Here is a 20,135-nt window from a genome sequence, read left to right as displayed (position 1 = left end):
TCTCCATATACCATTCCGCTCTGTCTCTTTTTTATATCTCCTTTCCGCTTTCCTATTCATCACTTTCTCTTGTCCCATATCCCCTTCGCCTTTTACTCTTCTCCACATCCTCTTTCCGTCTTTCCATTATCTTGTCTTCCTAAGTTTTCTTATACTTATTGTCCTTTCCCTTAGATTTCTTGTCCTTCTGTTTCTTCTCTTAAATTTTCTTATTCTTCTCTCCCGGTTCTCCAATTTATTGTTCTTCTCTTCCTTTTCCTCAGCTTTCCTGTTTTTCTCTTTCTTTCTCCTCAATTTGTTTCAATTTGTATCTCGTTATTCCGCCTTCTCCTCCTGCTATCTCTCGCTTTCTTCTCTTTCTTTGAGACAGTTTCCATTTCAATCTCCCAGTATATCTTCTTCTTAATTTTTTTACTCGGCCCACCTTCATCTTCATGTTTTACATCCTTCTTTTATCTTTTTTTCCAAGCAAATTCAAATAATATATCTTACATTTGTCTAATAATTTTGAAATCAGTTTGTACTTAAAGCTGAGCAGGAGCAGTTATGCAGAAGCTCAAATGTAACGGTTTGTCAACCGAGGGCAAATAGTAAATGACGAAACTGAGCTGACGCAGACGCTGGGCTCTTCGACATGCTCGATGAGGACAAAAGTGTTGTCAATTACGTACGAAACTTCGCATATTTATAGAACTCTGCAGCTGACGTTCCGTAAAAAGTTCGCGACAAACTTTGAGGGCGGGGGGAGTGGATGGTGGGGAGCAAGGAGCATGGAAATGGAGGTAAGCTGCTGCCTACTTAAGTATTGCAACTAGTTTAGTTTCGTGCGTCAGATCCAACATGTGCACGTTTTTTTCCTTGTTAAAGAGTTTTGTGGATCATTTTCTTCTTGTCATTTCTTTTTTCTCATTTTATTCATGTTTTTTTTTTTTTTTTGGTTGATGAAGCTTGTCGTAAGGTCTAAAGTATGTGGGCGTGTCAGCTTATGGCAGCTGAGCAACTGGAGAGCATGCAAATAAAATCAAGTCTGGCAAACTCACCTCGAATGTTGTGAAGACGATTTTCTCTATGGAGCCAAAGTAGCGCTCCCACAGGACCTGTGTCTGCTGTCGCAGGGCAAAGATGCGTTCCGCTGAAATTGAGCGAACAATATCGGGTACCTGCAAGCACAGAAAGACAGAGAAAGCGAGAGTTGTGTGAGTAAAAGATGTATGTAACAGATTATGTGTGCCAGCAGCAGCCGCAGCCGCAGCAGCAGCAAATCCCAGGCACAATGCATTAATTACAGGACTGGCCAAAACCAAGTTGGCTGCCGGCAGAGCAGCGCAGAGCTGGTAATTAGTTGGGGAATTGGCCCGCAGGATATACATCATAATTATGCAAGCCAAGAACACACACAGATGCAGCTAAGTCGACGCATTCAATAAATGCAGCAAATTGAAACAATTTAAAGAGTCTCGTGGCCAAGTTTCCTGCTCAAGTTAACTTAATTAATTGCATTTCCTGCCAATAAACTACAAAAGCAAACATGCCAGCGATGAAGTCGCAGGGCGGACGTGGCTGAAAGGCAGACAATGCAATTGGCAAACAATGCGACAAGACTTTGTCGCGAATGAAGACGAACAGAAGCCAACGCCAGCAGCAGCTGGAGACATAGAAATTGCAGCAGTAGCAGCAGCAGGAGCACAACTTTGCGTGCAAACAAATGCCAGAGAGCGAGCACAGGGCAGACAACTGAGTGAGCCACCCTGGGTGGTGGGCGGCCAGGTAGGTGGACAGTCGCCTAGACAAGCCTGGGCACAAAAAGTGTTTTATGTTTCTGAAACCAGGTGAACATCTGCACAGGACATTCAGCTCCGTTCAGACCACCCAGATCCCCAATCGCAGCGCACAAACGTTGCCATTTTTCATGCATCGCTTGCAAATGGCAGGCAATTTTTGTGACCAATGCTTCAGCATCGAACTGTCAAAAGGACCAATTATTGTGCTTGTCAATATTTTTGAAACGCATTTTTCAGCTCAAACTAGATTCGAAACAGAGTTTCGTGAGATGTACGGTAAAATTTAAGTGTATGAATAAGTAAACTTAGATTTAGGAGAAGAATTTTACAGTAAAATATACAAATTTTAAAATATATAAGATATGTAAATACATTTAATTTTTGCTTGAACAAAAAATCATAATAATAATATATAAAAATTTTGAAATAAATTAAGAATATAAAATATGTAAATATATTTGCTTTTTGTTAAAAAATAATAATAATTATTATTATAAATTATAGGAATTTTTAAATGTGTACATAAATATATATCAATTATAAATAAATATAAGCTGTTTATAAAATATGTATATATATTTGTTTTTTAGTAAAAAAAAAAAAAAAAGAATTAATAATAAATTATAGACATTTTTAAATATGTACACAAAGTATATATAAATTATAAAAAATGTAAATATTTCAAGCTGTTTAGATCTTTAAAAAAATGAAAAATACACTTATTTTGAAATACATAAAATATATGAATATTTCAATCAAAAATTAATAAAATATTTATTAATATAAATTAGTAAATATGAAATAGTAAAAATAGCATACAAGCAAAAAAAAAGAAAGAAAAAAAATAAAACATTTAACATTTTGGTCTGTTTTAAAATAAGAAAAATAATGTTTCATAATATTTTTAATAACTTAAAAATAGTTTTTATTCAAATATGTACATTTGAATATAGTTATGAAAATATATATAATTTTAAATATACATAGTTATAAAATAATGTGCTTCGAGGCAATGTGAATATTTAATTAAGCAGAGCTAATATAGCCAAGATATATATAAAATATATATACTGTAGAAAATAATTAAAATATATTTTAGAATATCAAATGATTCATGAATGATTCAAATGAAGAAAGAATCATGAATATATAAAGTAACTTTTTTAAACAACATAGCGTCTTATTGTTGGACTTTTTATTCAAGTTGGCAGATCGCTTCTTAATAAACTCAAATTGGCAGCCCATGAGAGTGAGATAAATAGAACTGCTGTCGATTGCGATGTCGGGTGTTGCTGAGAGAGACTGAGATGGCATGTAGAACCCTTGTCGAAAAGCAACGTGTGTGCGTGTGTGTGTTGTCGGTCGAAGAAGACGAATCAGCTAGAGGCTGTTATTTCCAGGCGATATTAAAGAGAGCAACTGAACTGAAGACCAGCTACACATCAACCACTCTTGATAGAGCATATTTATACGTGTGTATAAATATTGAAAGTGCGCATCGAGTGAGCAAGCTGCGCCACATAAAATACATATATATATACATACTTCATACATATATTTGCTTACTCTACATAGACTACGAATTTCCTGCTGTTGACATTTTCATAAGGCCCCAACAAATATCATCAATACTCAGTTGTGCCAAAAGTTGAATTTAAATTTGTATTTCTGGCTTGCAGCGGGAATTCCTGAATTCCTGAGCACCGTTATGCTGCCTGAGGCAATACGGAAAGCACAAAAAATGATTATGCAACGCGTTTTGTTTTTTTTTTTTTTTTTCTGTTGCTTGTGCAGCTTTAATGAACATTAAAGCGTCAATAAATGACGATGTTCCACTGACAGCGGACAGGACATCGCACAGGATTCCCATTACGGATGTTGGTTAGTTGGCAAAAAAAAAAAAAAAAAACTATCAGCCAGACGATTCGGGTCACATTTGAAAAGAGACCCGAAAAAAAGCAAAACCCGCCATGCGTTTTCATATTTTATAACAACATACAAAAAAGAAACTGATGTGCCAATATCTGTATATGAATATATAGATTTGTATATATGTATATGGTTAACGCTTTTGGCCAACTCACCTGGAGCAGCAGCCGTTCATCGGCCCAAATGGCGGCCTGTTTCCAATCGATTTTCGATTCAAATGGCAATACCCAGGCATTGGACAATAGCACCGGGATGCAGCCCGCCTGCAACGCTTCGAGAAATCTTCGAAAAAAAAGGAAAAACACAATTTATATATATATACATATGTGTGCAAGTAAGAGAAAGAGAAAGAGAGAGAGAGAGAGAGAGAGAGAGAGAGAGAGAGATTAAAATGAAATGGGCATGAGCTGCGAAATGAAAATTGTTTTTCATTTTGTTTCCCTCCCGCTTGACTCACCTGAAGGAGCCCAGGCGTCGTCCCCGTGGCACCAAGCAAAACGTCGAATTCTGGAGCAGCGTACCATAGTCGTATCTGTAATGAACAAGGCGTGCAAAAGGTCAGTAAGGAATGGAATGAGAACAGATAGAAAGAGACAGAGAGCGGGCAAATGAGGGGCGAAGACAAGTGGCAGAAGAGTGAGGATGTAAATTAGTGCGAGTCCAGAGGTTGTACATATAATACCATTGTGCGGCAATTAATTGAACAATGAGCTTGTCGCTTTTGTGCGGCACGTTAAAGGGATGGAAAGCGAATGGTAGCAGCTGTTGAGGAGCTGCATCCATTTAAATAGTCAAGTGAGCATGCAGAATGCTCCTTGAAACTAAAGAGAGGCGGGTGGCCAGAAATATGCAAATGTTCACAGAAGACCGGATGTTGAATACCCTGAAAAGGGTTTTCTTTTCATATTATTTTACTACCATGATGTAATAAATATAATTATTAAATATTTTATATTTTAATTTTTTAGTTTTGTATTATTTTATCAACACTAATATTGTAATAAACAGATTTAAAAATAATAGAAAATTTTAATGGATTTTTTAATTTTATATAATTTTAATATTGTAATGAAAATAGTAATTAATTAATATACCATTTTTAATTATTCAAAAATTTCATTGTTTAAATTTTCAAATTATTTTTTTATAATTAATTATTATATTTATATATAGCTACAATATTGTAATAAAAATAAATGTTGATATATTTTATATATTTTATTTTTTGAGCATTCAAATATATATATATATTTTTTATTTATAAAAATTCATTTCACATTGAAACAAAATTAGATTTCATTAAATAAAATTAAATTGAAAGGTAAAAAATCAACAGTTTTTAATTACAATATTGTTATACACATAATGTATTTTATTTTTTATTTTCTTCGCCTCAAACTCTTTAGTTTCTGCACAAAAATGTAATAAATACCTATTAAATATTGTAGTATGAGCAGCACTTAAATTTATTTAATACCTCAATACCATTTATCAGCAATTGAAAATAAGAACTTGAGCTTCTTTGGGCCTTACAGCGCCAAAGCTTTAACTATCATATTATCTAGCATTAATTTGCATAAATTCAAACGTATTTACTTCTGTCATTATATTTGCCAATTAACTAGCTTAATATAAATGCATAAATGCAATGCAATTAAGTCGCATTAAGATAGACTCTGCTGTGGACATATTATAAGCCATTTGCAAGTCTGGCAGCGCGCTATCAATAAAGCACAGTTATATATGTATGTATATGCAATATAATCTGAATTGAGTACAATAGTATTACGTGACTTATGGTGTGTGAGTATGAGTATTTATTTATAATTTAAATGCGCTTCTTCCCCATCTCTCTTGAATGAGGCAGCCTTACGAGTGCATGGGCCACGCGGCGTATGCTTAACATTTGACCCAATAACTCAGACTCTCCGCACAAAACACAATTTCAACATCAAATTCAAGGGAACAATGCCGCAATCTCTGCTTGCTGCTGATTTCAGCTTTAATTCCAAATCAAAGCAGCAAAGCTGCATATTAAGCATACGCCATGTAGCTCAAACAGTGCGGCAGGTACTGTGCGTGTGTGTGTGTGTGTGTGTGTGTGGATGGACTACCACAGTTGTTGCTCTCCTCCCTCTGGCTCCCCTTTCATCCGTTAACAAGTTAAGTTGCGCGTAAAATTACATGTAGTGAGGCATGTTGCCACGCCCACTCTAGTCCACTGGCCACTGGATTGAAAGCAGTCCAACTGGTCAGCAATTTGAGCTTCGCCATTGGCTCTGCCGTTCCTGCTGCTGCCCGTTGCTCCAGCTCCTGCCACAATTTTAAAGCGAATTCAGCAGAAAGTTTATTTAGAAAAGTGCAGGCGCAGCGTATTCGTATTGCATTGACAACAGCAAACATAATGGAAGCTTAGGGTAACGGTTCGTACCATCGCCACCAAGGATGGCCGCAATCAGCAGCACTCGTGCTTGCTGGCCCGGCAGAGGGGCGGGGGCGGGGGCGGGGGGCGAGAACAAATGCACAGCCTGTGACCTGGCCACGGCTTATGAATAATCTTGGGTAAACAACATAAATTGCATGCTGCCTCTGTTTTTCCGCTAAAAAATTACACAGCCAAATGCATAGGCGGTCCGTTGCCCAGCTGCCCGGCCAGCCATGCGCCTAACCACCCAGCCACCCAACCACCCATTGGGCAAAAGTCATTTGTAAGCAACAGACATTGGCCACAGCAACAGGAATAGAAAACCAACTGGGAATTGCAGAAGATGGAATGCTCTTAGAATGTAAAAGCAAATAAGTGAAAACAATTTTAAGAAAAAGAAAAGCTTGTATACAATATTTCATATTAAATTGCTTTAAATTATCAAAAAAAAAAAAAAAATAATAATAATAATAATAATAAATAAATAAATAAATAAATAAAATAAGAGAAAAATCTTATATGTAAATTGTTTTAAATTAGGAAAAAAAATTAAATATATAAATAAAAAATATAAGAAAAAATTATATGTAAATTGCGGAATTTATTAAAAAAAAATAAAATTTAATAAAATATAAATATAATTAAATTAAAAAAAAAAATAATAAAAATATCATATAAAATGCAAAATATCATATATATTTGTTATTATTTTCATATATAAATTTCATTTTATTTTCATATCTAAAATTATTTGAATTTAAAAATCTGAATATTTGATAAGTTACATAGCAAGAATTAATTACTTTAATTGACATTGCAGACATTTTATTACTACTCTAGATAAATATTATATATATTTGATGAACTGTTAGTTAATATAGCGATATAGTTAGTCTAACTAAGAGCTTAGCCTCAAAAGAAAAATACATTAAACTCTTGTCTCATTTGTTGGTATTTATTATTAAGAGTTTTAGCTCATTTCATTTAATTTCAAAGTCTGTTGGATAATTTTTCCGTTTCTTGAACATGAAATCAAATGGCAAATCCCCGCACATATTATACATATTTTGTTGGGCTCTGTGGAATAGAGCGTGTTGTTAGAGTATTCCGCGCATATTTCTATTTACATATTCCCTTGGCTTTACGCGCGTTTTCTGGCTGAAAATAATATTCCATCAGGCTGCTGCGCAGTGAATCACGAATCATTTGTGAAAATTGCGTGCATTCGTTAAGTTAACTTGAATATTATTTAAGATATTTGTGCTCAAAAGTCATGCACAGCATGCGGATGCCCCTGAGGGAATACACGTGCCCTAACGTTTGCTATATATATATATACATGTGTATATATGTACATATGGCATCTCTGCCTATGGTGCACAGGTCACTGCATCTATCTGGCAGCCGAAGCATCAGCTGCCATCGAATTCCCCTTCTACAGATCCTTCTTGTTTGGCTCTGCACTTGTTAGCTACTTGTTTAAGCAATTAGCAGCCGCTAACAGTGCCTCATGTTGCACAACGTTCATGTTGTTGTTGTTGTTTTGTTGATGCTCGCCGAGCTGAACTTTAATTAAATGATTTTTAGCTTCGCCAAGTTGAACGAATTGTTTAGTTCAGCTCTGTCCATGTCGGACACCATACGAGCTAAACTTTTGCTATTTACACGCATTGTTGTTGTTGTTGTTGATGCGGCCAAAGTTCGCTGAACGTTCGTTTTGGCCCCACAGTGGCGGCCACTTCATTAGCCGTTGTGGCGCCAAGGCTTATGCTAAAGGAAACTACATCAAATTAAATTCACTGCACTTCATTGAGCTAGGCAACTGCTGCTGTTAAGCTCCCGGTCTAATTTATAGCTTCAGGTTATCGAAGAGTTGAAATTAAGTAACATATTGAGTATAAAGTGAATGTTGAGAATCACTTAAAGTGAAGTCGAGAAGGTCTGCGATTAAATATAAAAATATTATTGAATATATATGTAAATACTATGTACATGAAAGGTAGACCAAATAAAATTACTCGATGTGTAGGGTTATAGTTATTACAGTTATTACTCGCCCTTTATTTTGTATGATATGTGATATTAGTATATAATAAATGAAAAGTTAATATATGCATTAGTATAAATTAAACTATACATAAATATTTCATTAATATTAGCAATAAGCACTATATTTTAAAGAGAATAGTATGTAAATATATTTAAAATTTATTGCAAAAACAATAGCAGATATGCAAAATTAAAATATATATATAAATATATGCTCAAGATTCACAGTGTTTTATGTAGAATTAAGACTTTAATTAATTGGAATTAATACAGTAATTAATTGCATATAAAAGGCAGAGAATCTTAAGGCAATATGTATATATTTGTTTTAATTATATATATCTGGTATTGTTTTTATTAAAACATTGTGTTTATCACACTTGCATGACTATTTTCATAAACATAATAACAGTTAAAGGTGTTACATATATATATATATATGTATATATTTATATATATGAACCTAAATTTTTCACCTTTGCTTTCTTTTCAGCTATAGCTTTTCAAATGCTGCAGCTGGTTGCATGAGTTAGGGCGTATCGCCCAGTGGGCAACGCTCGCCCGGAGCCACTCTTCCATGTTTTATGAGAAAATATGAATGTGCATAGGTGAAAAATCTGAATGGGCGCACGTCTGCATACCGAAATAAATATTTATTTGCATTCATGCTGATATATGTATACACTTTAAAGTCAAATAAAACGAAATAAAAGCGAATATTTCAAGAAACACTTTCTTTAAGAAATTTGGCATTTCAATTGAGAGAGACTTGTGTATGAAAACCTGAATGCTTGACATGAATATGAATAGTGCATAAATGCAGAAAAAAGTATGTATAATAAATAACTATAAAATATAAATAAAATAACTTCTCCACTAGAATTCTAGAAACATTTAAATTTCATTTTCAGACACCGTTCCCTTTATTTATTTAATTTAAATTTCTGACACCAGCTCTAACTTTGGTTTATTTAAATATTTGTCTTTAAACAACAAACATGTTGCAAATCCTATTTAAATAAAGAGCAAGAGAGAGAGAGAGAGAGGCAGAGGGAGAGAAAGCGAGAGTTGTTCACACAAAACACGTAACTTTTATTACTTTCTCCACTCACTTTGCCTCAAGCCAAATCAAATCAACTCACCTGTTGCCAAACAGACATACCTGCACACACACACACACACACACACACACGCCCACTCACATTCTGACTTCTAATTAATTTGCCAACACTTTGCTTAGCATTTCATAATTTAAAAGCCAGCCCACAAACACATAAAGCTCACAGCATATTCAAACACTCATGCAGACACACACACACACATACAAATGTAGCACGAGCTGGGCGCTCAGTCTCTTCATGTCAATTGCTTTACTTTGCTGCTGTCAAGGCCAACAAAATTAACATAACGAATGACAGGGAGTAGCAGGAGGAGCAGCAGCAGGAGAAGCGGCAGGAGCACCTCTTCGAGCTGTGAGTCCAGTTCAGTTGCCAACTGCACAGCGGGCACATAATTTGAGTGGTTTCCAGCTGTCAAAGCTGGCTCTGGCCAGCGCCAGGTATGATAATTTTCCGTTACTCCTTACCTATACAAATACATACATATATACATTTGTTTGTTTTTGCTGTTTGCAGGAAACCAGGTAAAAGCCCATTGACTGACAGACCGATCCAGTGACTGGCTGGCCGACAATATGATTCTAGCACTGGCCAACAGAAAAAAAAAGGACGAGACCCTTGATCTTTGACAGCTGAGCACTTAGATTTTAGCCATGAAAAAATACAATGTATATAGCTAAAAATCGAAGTTAAACAGAGAAAAAAAAAAGGAAATCTAAATATATTCATAGAAAAAAGCCAACCAACCGCGATAGGAAATACATTTACTATAAGATTAAGTTGGTTTGATATATTAAATTAATTTTTGTTTTATTTTGAAGCTATGCTACATCTATGCCATTATTCAATTTAATCCCTAGCTTTTCGGATATGACCCATCTCAATATGTGAAGTGTCTTATAAGCCTTAGCCACGTAAATTGTGGGATCAAGCTATTTAGTTTAACTTCAGCTTTAGCTAAAGAACTTACGCCGGACTTGCTGCAGAGCATGTAATCGAAGAGTGTCAAAAATCAAACCAATTGAAGAGAGCCTGAAAACTGAGAGCTTTGCTGATTTGTTTGTTGTTTGGGGTTGAGCCGGGTTTATTTTCCATTTATCAACTTATTTAGTTATGCTTCAATTAATTTAATTTGTTTGGTTAAACGATAAATTTTCTTTTGGTCTTTAAATAAAATTATTTATTACATTTACTGAAATTTATCAGCATTTATTAGGAAATTTACCATGAATTTAGCAAGAAATTAGTAAATCATAATTTACTAAAATATATTAAATGAAAGTAAAATCTATCTCTAATAATCTTGACACATAAAATATATATTTGCTTAGGTACCTAATATATATTATCTTAAGGAACTAATTTTAAATGTTGAAAGTAAATAGTAATAAAATCTCTGCAAATGCCAGCTAAGACTTTTATTTAATAGAATTCCCTTAAGTAGCATAAATTTCAAAAGCAATTTAATACATTTTTTGTTATTGAATTTTCTTTAAGCAAAATCTATTTCTCTCGCTGTGTGCTTTGTCAAGCCCAGGCATCACTTACATCGCCAATTGCTGTGATGGGTTTCTCAATTTTTATCTTCTGCCCCACCTAGCTGAGCGTAAGTGTTTATTGCATTTGGCTCTGTCAACTCAAAGTGCGTATGCGTTCAGGTTTGCATCACAATTCCTTGATTGCAATGCGAGCTCTAGGCCGATTGCTTGTCAGCTGCAGCAGCAGCAGCAGCAGCGGCAACGAATGCAAAATTAATTAAATGCAAAACAAAGAGAAAACCTATATCCACACACACACACACACATACACAACTTATGCGAGTTCAGTGTAACTTGAAGCCGAAGCTTCACGCGCTTTAACTGATGAAAAATAAGTGAGTGGCAAATGTATGCGCGAGAGGGAGATAATCGAGCGCAAGGAAATTGCGATGAATTTCAATGAAAATTGCATTTTTTAAAAGCAGCGTTTGAAATAAAGACAATTTTGTCGCACAGCTTGGGAAGTGGCGGGCAAACCTTAAAAACAAACGAACGAGAAACAAACAAACAGCCCAGACAAAAAACCCAAACACAATGGCCCACAGCGACGAGTGCAAGGGAGCTGCAAATACGGTAGGGGGAAGCGCTGCAAAAGCAGCTGTAAAAAGTTACAAATGCCATTGTTTGTGCAAGGAGCAGCAGCAGCAGCAGGAGTAGCAGCAGCAGCAGCAGCAGCAGCAGGACAAGCGCTGCCATTAAATATGGCGCATTAGTTACAAGAGCAAAGCGCAGGAAGGCAGCTCTCGCTCTCTCTCTCTCTCCCTCTCTTTCACTCGGTATTCAACTCTATAGTCATTGCTTGGCCGCCTGCCTGCTCTTGTCGCCAGCTTGTGATAATGGCTCATAATGAATACAGTAGACCGCACTAAGACGTTTTTTGGGCCAGGCTACAAACTAAAGACCAAGTCAAGGCATTAAAATGCAGCACACAGTGCGTATGAGCAATGCTCGCAGCGCCTCGAAGGTCTGCAGGAAATTTGTGAAATTTCTCAAGGCACAACTGCTCAACTTAAGTAAATATTTATTAATATAAATAAATAAACAAGGGAAATTGAATAATAAAAGCAAATTACTTTTAAAGAAAATATGTACTTGAAAATAGGTGTTTGAATATAAAAATTAATATTTTTATATTATTTCATTATATTTAATTTAATTGTAATATTTACATTATATTTAAAAAATAATTATTTAAAATTTTTAAATATATTAAAATAAATATTTTTAAATTAATTAATTACAAAAAATGTAAGTCAATTAATATATGAATTTTTTATACTAAAAAAACATATTAAAATTATTTTTTTTTTTTATCAAAATATCCAAAGATAATTATTTTACATTAATACCTATTAAATATTGAATAATATAAAAAACATATAAAACATTTTTAAATATATGCCAGCATGTACAAATATTTAAATAATAAAAGAAAAATGAATTTAAATTATTATTATTTTTTTATATATTATTGGTATTTAAATTAATAATTGCTTCTTATTGCGTACAGTGTATCACAACACACAATACTTCTTCATTATTGTAGTTCATGAATTTTTAAGATAACAACTTTCTTGGTTTTCATTTATTATTAAAAATATTTAAAATTTGTTGCTTTGATCCTAGCAACGAATTCCTTGAAAATTACTTGAATCCCAACCTAAACGTCTCGGGCAACTGAACATTGGGACAACAACATGACCAGCGATTTCCAGGAATATTTTATGGTCGACTGCGAGCACAACTTGGCGACACCCAAAAAGGTAGAGCAGTATATACGTATACATACATACATATATATGTATATATGCTATAGTTGAGAGCGAAAGCGGCGCCAAAGCGAAGAGTGTAAAAAAATGGAATTGCCACTCAAAGAAATTGCAATGGGCCACTAGCACAACGTGCTGCTAGCTGGACCCCATTCTGGAGCTCAACTACCTGACTGCCTACCTTGCCTGGCTGGCCTGCCCGGCAAGTGTGTCGCCTTTAAAGTGATTTATGTGGAAATCTGAGATTAACGTGTAAAATGCTGGGGGTAAGAAGCAAACGCGCAGATGCAAAAGGCAAACGGGCGCCAAAAGTTTGCCAGGAACAAGCCCAAGCCCAAGCCCAAGCCTGCCTCGAGGTCTGCCACTGCACCCTGTTGATAATGATGATAGTGCTGCGTACAAAAATTTATTACTCTGGAAATTGCATTATGAAAAATGCATAAAATATCCAGGCAGCTCACGGACCGGCTTGGCACTTGTAATTATGTGAAATGCCCATATTTAAATTAAATTAAATTAAAATCAAGTGCTTTGGCCATTTAGAAATGCAATTTTATTTTATGTTTGTCATAAATCAAGCAAAACACATTAGAGATTTAGGAGAATTTTTAGTTTTTTGTTATATGTATAAAGTTTAAAATTTTAAATGTTTATTCTCAATTTTATATAATATTTATTAGTCAAAATTAATGTAGACCAAATTATGACTGAATTTGTTCTATATTTATATATATGTGTGTTATTTTTTCTGTCCATTCTCTCGTTTTATATATTTTTATTAGCTGGTTGAGTTCGTGTTCATAACTTTAATATATAGCAGTTATTACAAAGTTTCGCAATTATTTATTAAATTTATGCTTGCTGGGATAAGCTCTAAGCCCACGCAACACAGTTTAGAAAAGAGCATACATTACAGAAGCGCTTGAAATGTAGTAACTGCCATAGTTCAGGCAAGAAATTAACCAAATATACACAATAAATACAATAAATAAATATATTTACATATATGTATGTATATGTATATATTTATGCGTAAAATATGTTCACTTTTTTGCATTCTCAGTTGGCATTACAGACTCTATTTAGTTTTCTCTTATTTCAGTATGCTTAGAATGCAGCGAGACACAATTTACTTTTATCGCTTCTCTTCTCATAGGCAGATTAAAGGTTTTTGTCTCTCGCTCTGCCCCTACACTCCTGCATAATGTTCGGTTCGATCGAGCCTTGTTTGCGTCACCCGAAGTGTCTCACTCACTCTCGAGCTTCGCTCTCTGCACGACCATTTGCCGTTGTCATTGGCTCGTTCATTCGCACTCTCACGAGCCTCGCTGGGAGCACGATTGGCTGTTGCTCTGAGCCTCTCTTCCTTCTTCACATCATGCTACTTAACAGTTGCTCATGCTAATGTTATGCTAACATTTAATGTTACTCAGTCTTCGTCCTCTGCAAATGGCCTGCTATTTATACTATCAATAAACGATGCTGCTATCCGAATGGCCCAAGCAGCCGTCTCGCTCTCACCCAGCAACAACCAAACATACGTTCGGCAACAGAAAACATTGAGTCTCTCACTCTCACTCTGCAGACTTATGTTATTTTACTTATTTATTTGCTACTACAGCTGCAATAATAGAAATTAAATTGGCAAACGTAGAAGGATACTTTTTTTAATGAAACATATACCACTCTATATAATATATCTACTCTAGTCATATTGACCATTTTCATAAATAAACAGCAGGGTATTACAATCAATTCAATGCGCAACAATCTTGAAAAACGACATTAAAAAGTCTGCAAAATTAAAAACTTGGCAAATTGTTCGGTCAAATTAAAGAAGGAAACACGCAAAAAAAAAAGAGCGAAAAACTTTTTGTGTATGACCTTGTTAGGTTTGCAAGCTGGGCATAAGCCGTTAAGACACGCACACACACACACTCACACAGAGGAACGTCTTACATGCTGCAACACGTTGCCAGCGTCGCGTCGTCGCCTGCTGCTTGCAGTGGCAGCGGCAACATGTCGTATACGTAATGGCAGCGGAAACGTTTCATCGCGTTGCAATTCGCTACGCTGCGCTGCGCTGCGTTGCGTTGCGCCTGCTGTCAAATTGTGTGCGAAAATAAAATGAGGCAAAAGAGCAAAGGAGAGAACAAACTCAACTTTTGTCAAGGACATTTTCGCCATAGTGTCTCATTATTTTTCATATTTCCTTTTAGCGGCCAACACCGAAATAGCTGCCTGAGACATGCGCCCAAAAGACGCTCAACATCAAAGCGCCTCAAACTTATTTCAGTTGCCAGCCACGCCCACTCTTATCATTGGAATGATGCACGCCTTTGCCATATTAGTAGCCAAGAGGCGTACAGAGCAAACACAAAAACAACAAAAATATGACAACTTTCGTCATGCCATAAACGAACCCAATCCTAAGCTCAGCTGCATTTATGTGTGCCGCTCCTGCCACATCTGCCTCGGGCACCAGTGTTGCACGGAGTTTTTTTATTGTATTTGCTTTGCGGTCGTAGTTGCCTGACTTTCTGTTGCCATATGCTGCACGGCAACAATATCAGCGTTTACCATTGACGCCTTAGGCTTATTATAGCTGCGCTGCAACATCACAGAAATATAACAACAATAAAAAAACGAAAAAAAATGGTAAAATTTCATTAAAAGCAGCTCAAGGTCTGTGAATGCAGTTGTCAAAGTTTTTTCGTTTATTTTTTTTATATTTTTTCTGCGTTACCAGCGACAAAACTTTTTAATGGATTTTGCGATAATATAGAAAACCAAAACTTGAAAATTGTTCAAAAGCTTTAACGAAGTTCAAATACACTTAAGAAATTTTGGGTCTTGGCATATTTGATTTTAAATGATCAATTATAAGTTGCTTAGTGAATAAATAAAATATTAATTTTGCTCTATAATTTAAATAGCTCAAGTTTTCTTAATCTTTTGGAGCATCTTCTTCCTTTAATAAATATTTTTAATTTAAAAAGTTGTTATCAAACTTTTGCTGTCAATTTTCCACTTAATAAACGTCTTATAAGAAGTAATTAAAATATTTAATATTAATTTTCCAACTCTCAACAAAATTAATAAATATATGCAAACATCTGAATTGTAATAAAAATAAGACTATTACGCCCGAATATTTATATCAATATTAAATACCTTATATTTTTACTGAAAAAAATCATATACACATATATATTTTCACAACGTTCGCTCTAGCACTTTTTGTTCCCGTTTTGGGGCAATTTATATGATGTGTAAAAAATGTGTGAATTATGTGACTGCTGAGTACACAATGTCAATAAACAAATAAATCAATTCAATTTCATTATAATTCCATTTATTTTGCGCTGCTAGCAAATTTATTGAATTGCTAACTCCTTTATCGGGCCATAGAATAAATTTATAGGCGCGCCCCGTGGAAAGGGCATAAATTTATGTATCAGTCTGCAGTCAGTTCAATCAGACGACAATTTGTAGCTTTTAGGCGCGAACTGAAGCAGACTTTTATATCATTGCTAAGGGAAAGGTCTCACCTACATCAGGTCTACTTCAGAAGAGAGCCAACTAAGCAGAGTTTTGCATATTAATGCCGTTGCCAGCAACATAATCAGGGAAAACAGAAGCATCAGCTCAGCTCTGGCCTGCTGTGGGGAGCTCTGCAAAATATGCAAAAAATCTTTGCAGGCAGCTCAGGTATTATGCAATTTTCTCGACATTTATAAATATGCGCCATATTTGACAGGTGCATTAACGAAGTTTCAGACAGGCGCCCAGACAGAGGGCGTCTGGATAAAAAATGATGTGAGTAGGAAAGCAATTTGCTTGATTATGTAGAACAGTTGACTGATGGCATGGCGTGGCCGGGCCATAGAGAAGGGATAAGTAGATAGCACGCCTCGCTTGGTTGAGGAGCGTAAGCAACTGGGAACTTCAAACTGGGATTTGCGAACTGGGAGCTGGTAGCTGGGAACTGGAATTGGGTGCGCCCTGGGAGCAGGCGGAATGGAACCGCATCGAATGAGCAGTGGGCTGCATAAATCGCTGACGCTTGACGCCCCGCAGCTGATCTGTCGCATAAGTCATGTCAAATTACACGAGCATCAGACAGTTGGGGGCCGCCAGGGGTCAGGCACTGTAATGCGCGGCACTTCACTAAACCTCACAAGAGAAAAATGCTGAAAAATCAATGGAAACCAATGAAAAATCACAATCAATTAAAGCTAACAGGTAAATGTTGCGTTGACATTCTCTGAACTGTTATGCACTAACAGTAAATTGGAGTCTGCTGAACTAAGACGTGGAAACATAAATTTATGTGTATGTGTGGGAGTATATAGATATGGGAGATATGTATGGTGAGTATGTATATAGGAGTAATACATGTGATATTATTTATATGCATATGAGTATTTAGATGTGACTATATGTATGGGAGTATACATATGTATTGGAGTATTTCATACTATAGTTATTGAAGACGACAAAGACAAGTCAGGGGGAAAGAAAAAAGAAAGGGAGAGAGAGAGAGAGAGAGAGAGAGAGAGAGAGAGAGAGAGAGAGAGAGAGATTGAGAGGGGAAAGAAAGAGAGAGCGATAGAGGGCTATCACGTAAGAGTAGAATTTATTAATATATAGACATAGAAACAGTGATATATATTATTATTTTATTAAATTATTATTAATCTAAATTATAATATAATATAATATATATACTTTATTTTAGTTTATATTGGTTATGTAAATTAAATAAAATTGTTTATTAAAATAATATATTTAAATAACACATATTATTTACTTCATAAATTGATAAAAATGTCATTTATTTATATTATTTTTATTTATTTTATTTTTTTCTTACTTATTTTTTGACAAATGGCAAACAAATATCTCGCATATGAATGAGTATGAATCTATAAATAATATAGATGTGTCAAAATTTATAATATAGATACGTTCACACGCATACTCAAAGTGGATATAGACACAATTCTATTATATGTATATAGACAAAAGCTAAAATTAACTCTTTGACATTATATACACATACATATGTGCATAGAAATCTATTCAACAAGAATGCGTGCAAAAAGCTAAGATTATACAGCTAATCTACATGTGTCAAAGGCTGACTCTGACATTCTTGACATCTTTTGTGCCGAAAGTATTTTATTTCATTAATCAGCTGAAATAACGCTTCAGTGGAAAGTGAAAAGTGAACATTGAAAAGTGAAGTGTAATGTCGTGAAAATGTGAAAAAAAAATGCCAAATGCTACGGCTGAATGCCAAAATACAATGTATTTATTGTAAAACGTTGTTTCGCTACGACAATTTGAATTATAACCGCGAAATTCGAGTGTCGAAGCGAAAAGCTAATTATTTATCAAGCAAATGCTATTTATAATGCTAGAATATATGCATGTAAATAGATACATAAATTTAAATAAACTAAAAATAATATAACATTATATAATATAATATAAAAAAAAATAATAATTTTAATTTACAATATAAGTTAATATAAAATATATTAAAATATAAAAATCGATTCTGTTTATATTATATTTAATTTAAAATAAAATATATTAAAATATAAAAATCGATTCTGTTTATTTTTATTTATTTATTTATTATTTTTTTTTTTTTTTGATAATTTTTTTAATATATATAAATATAGCATTCATCATCATTCTTGTATATAAAAATTTGTATATAAATTAAATTTATTTATTCATTATTTTCGATTTGACCTTTTCGCAATATAATTTAATTTGCTTATTTCATATTTTTAGCTATATTTCAATTTATATCAATTAAACTAATTGATCAATTTATATATTAAAACATATTATATTATCTTTGCCAATTTATTCTACTCTCAATTTAGATTAATTTTTGTTGTCATTTTATAAATAAAAAAGAATAAATAAATAGAGCAATCGGCTTGATTAAAATGTTTGGCCGTGTTAAACCTTAAAGTTCACGCAACTGGACAGATGCTACATAAAGGGCAATCATCGTTCGCGTTGTAAATGCTGCCAGCCGACTGAGGTGTCGTGCCATTTAAATGAGCTTGTCAAGTTGGATTTTTGAACATTAATCACATGGCTCGAGGGGAGCGGGGGAATGCAAAGGAAGCTACTCACTGGCTGTTTTGGGGGCGGTTATTTCTATGGGTGTGGCAATAGCTATTAGCACACAGCGACTAAACAAATTACATTTGGACGCAATGACAGCTGGAAAACAATTTTTGGTCGACGCATTTATGCTAATGATGTGCCCACTTACCTATCATACTCGCGATTATCCTCGTCACAGCGATTATCCTGCAGTTCGCGCCAGCTCTTGCCGTGCTTGCATGTGGTCACCATAACCATATCGCGTCCATTATGCAAATGGAAGAGCGAGTTGCGCGTTTCGGAACCAATGCCATGGACATAGCTGCAATGATATCCAAAAATAAAACAGTTAAAGATTAAATTCAAGAGAGAAACAGAAACGAAAAGAAAATGGATAAATGGATATATCTTGGACTTATCGATGTGGCACATGTACACGATGCTTAGGTCATATTAAGCTGGCAGATTGCGGCACACATAAAAAGCGGTGTCAAAATCAATTGCAATAAAGCAGCTTCAAATGGGGGGCACAACTGTGGGTCCGCTGGGAGCAGCAATGCCTGGCGATGGCGATGGCGATGGCCAACGAGAGTTGAGCTCAAATCTGCGCTGGGCCGCAAGCAAAGCAATTGAAACAAAAGATACTTACAACAATGGACGCGCACAAACACACACACACATACACACAGATATACACTCACTGATATATGTATAGCTCTCACGCTCTGAAGTGTATGGCCCAAAACAAAATGGCAGCTGCTAGAGCAGCAAAACAACAATAACAATCGCAGGCAGCAGTCGAGCAGAAAAAATGCTAAGGCAATGCCAGTCGCCTTAGAAATACACACACACACACATACATATATACATAGATAGCTGTGTGTGTGTGAGCAATTTCCTTCTGCTTGGCTTGCAGTTGAGCAAATTTCATAGACAATGAAGTACCCGCCACAGCAGCAACCGACTGGCCACAGATTGGGCAACGCTGATTTCCTGCGCTGAATGCTGACCAGCAGCAGCAACAGCAACAGCAACAACAGTCACACAGCGAGTTCACTTTAGTTTGCTGACTGCTGCCTTTTGGGGGGCTTTAAGTGAGCCAAAGCCATAAGTTATTTGATTTAATCAGTGTGTCATTGGGGTTAGCTATGGATTTGGAAATGATACAAATGTGGCGCCCGGGCTAAACCACGCAAGGTACAACATAATTTTCCTTTCATAAATATTTTGCCATTTTAGTCAACTAAATGCTAAAAGCTAAAGCTAAAACTTTTCATTACACATGAAATTTATCATGGAGATTTTTGTCGAGGCTGGAAAATCACTTTGCATAAACCACATATGTATGGAAATTTTTGAAAAGCCTAATATAGCAATAAAATATCTATTGG

At 35.0% G+C, this 20,135-nt stretch overlaps 1 protein-coding gene across 1 annotated transcript in view; it reads right to left on the bottom strand.

The window, feature by feature from the left end:
* The window catches only part of ttv (exostosin glycosyltransferase 1 ttv), an 85,748-nt gene that overhangs the window by 29,332 nt on the left and 36,281 nt on the right, over window positions 1–20,135 (bottom strand). Inside the window, exons 2-5 of the mRNA XM_089261460.1 lie at window positions 18,914–19,066; window positions 4,168–4,242; window positions 3,866–3,992; window positions 1,041–1,160 (exon numbers count right to left, since the gene is read on the bottom strand). Of these exons, the coding sequence (XP_089117586.1) occupies window positions 1,041–1,160; window positions 3,866–3,992; window positions 4,168–4,242; window positions 18,914–19,066 (475 nt within the window). The remainder of the gene's footprint in view (window positions 1–1,040; window positions 1,161–3,865; window positions 3,993–4,167; window positions 4,243–18,913; window positions 19,067–20,135) is intronic.

Source organism: Drosophila navojoa, chromosome 5, assembly GCF_054131105.1.
Source record: "Drosophila navojoa isolate 15081-1374.11 chromosome 5, UAZ_NAV_1.0, whole genome shotgun sequence".
Taxonomy (NCBI): Eukaryota; Metazoa; Arthropoda; class Insecta; order Diptera; family Drosophilidae; genus Drosophila; species Drosophila navojoa.
The sequence above is the reverse complement of the archived record's forward strand: the minus strand, read 5'-3'. Positions and strand labels throughout refer to the sequence as shown.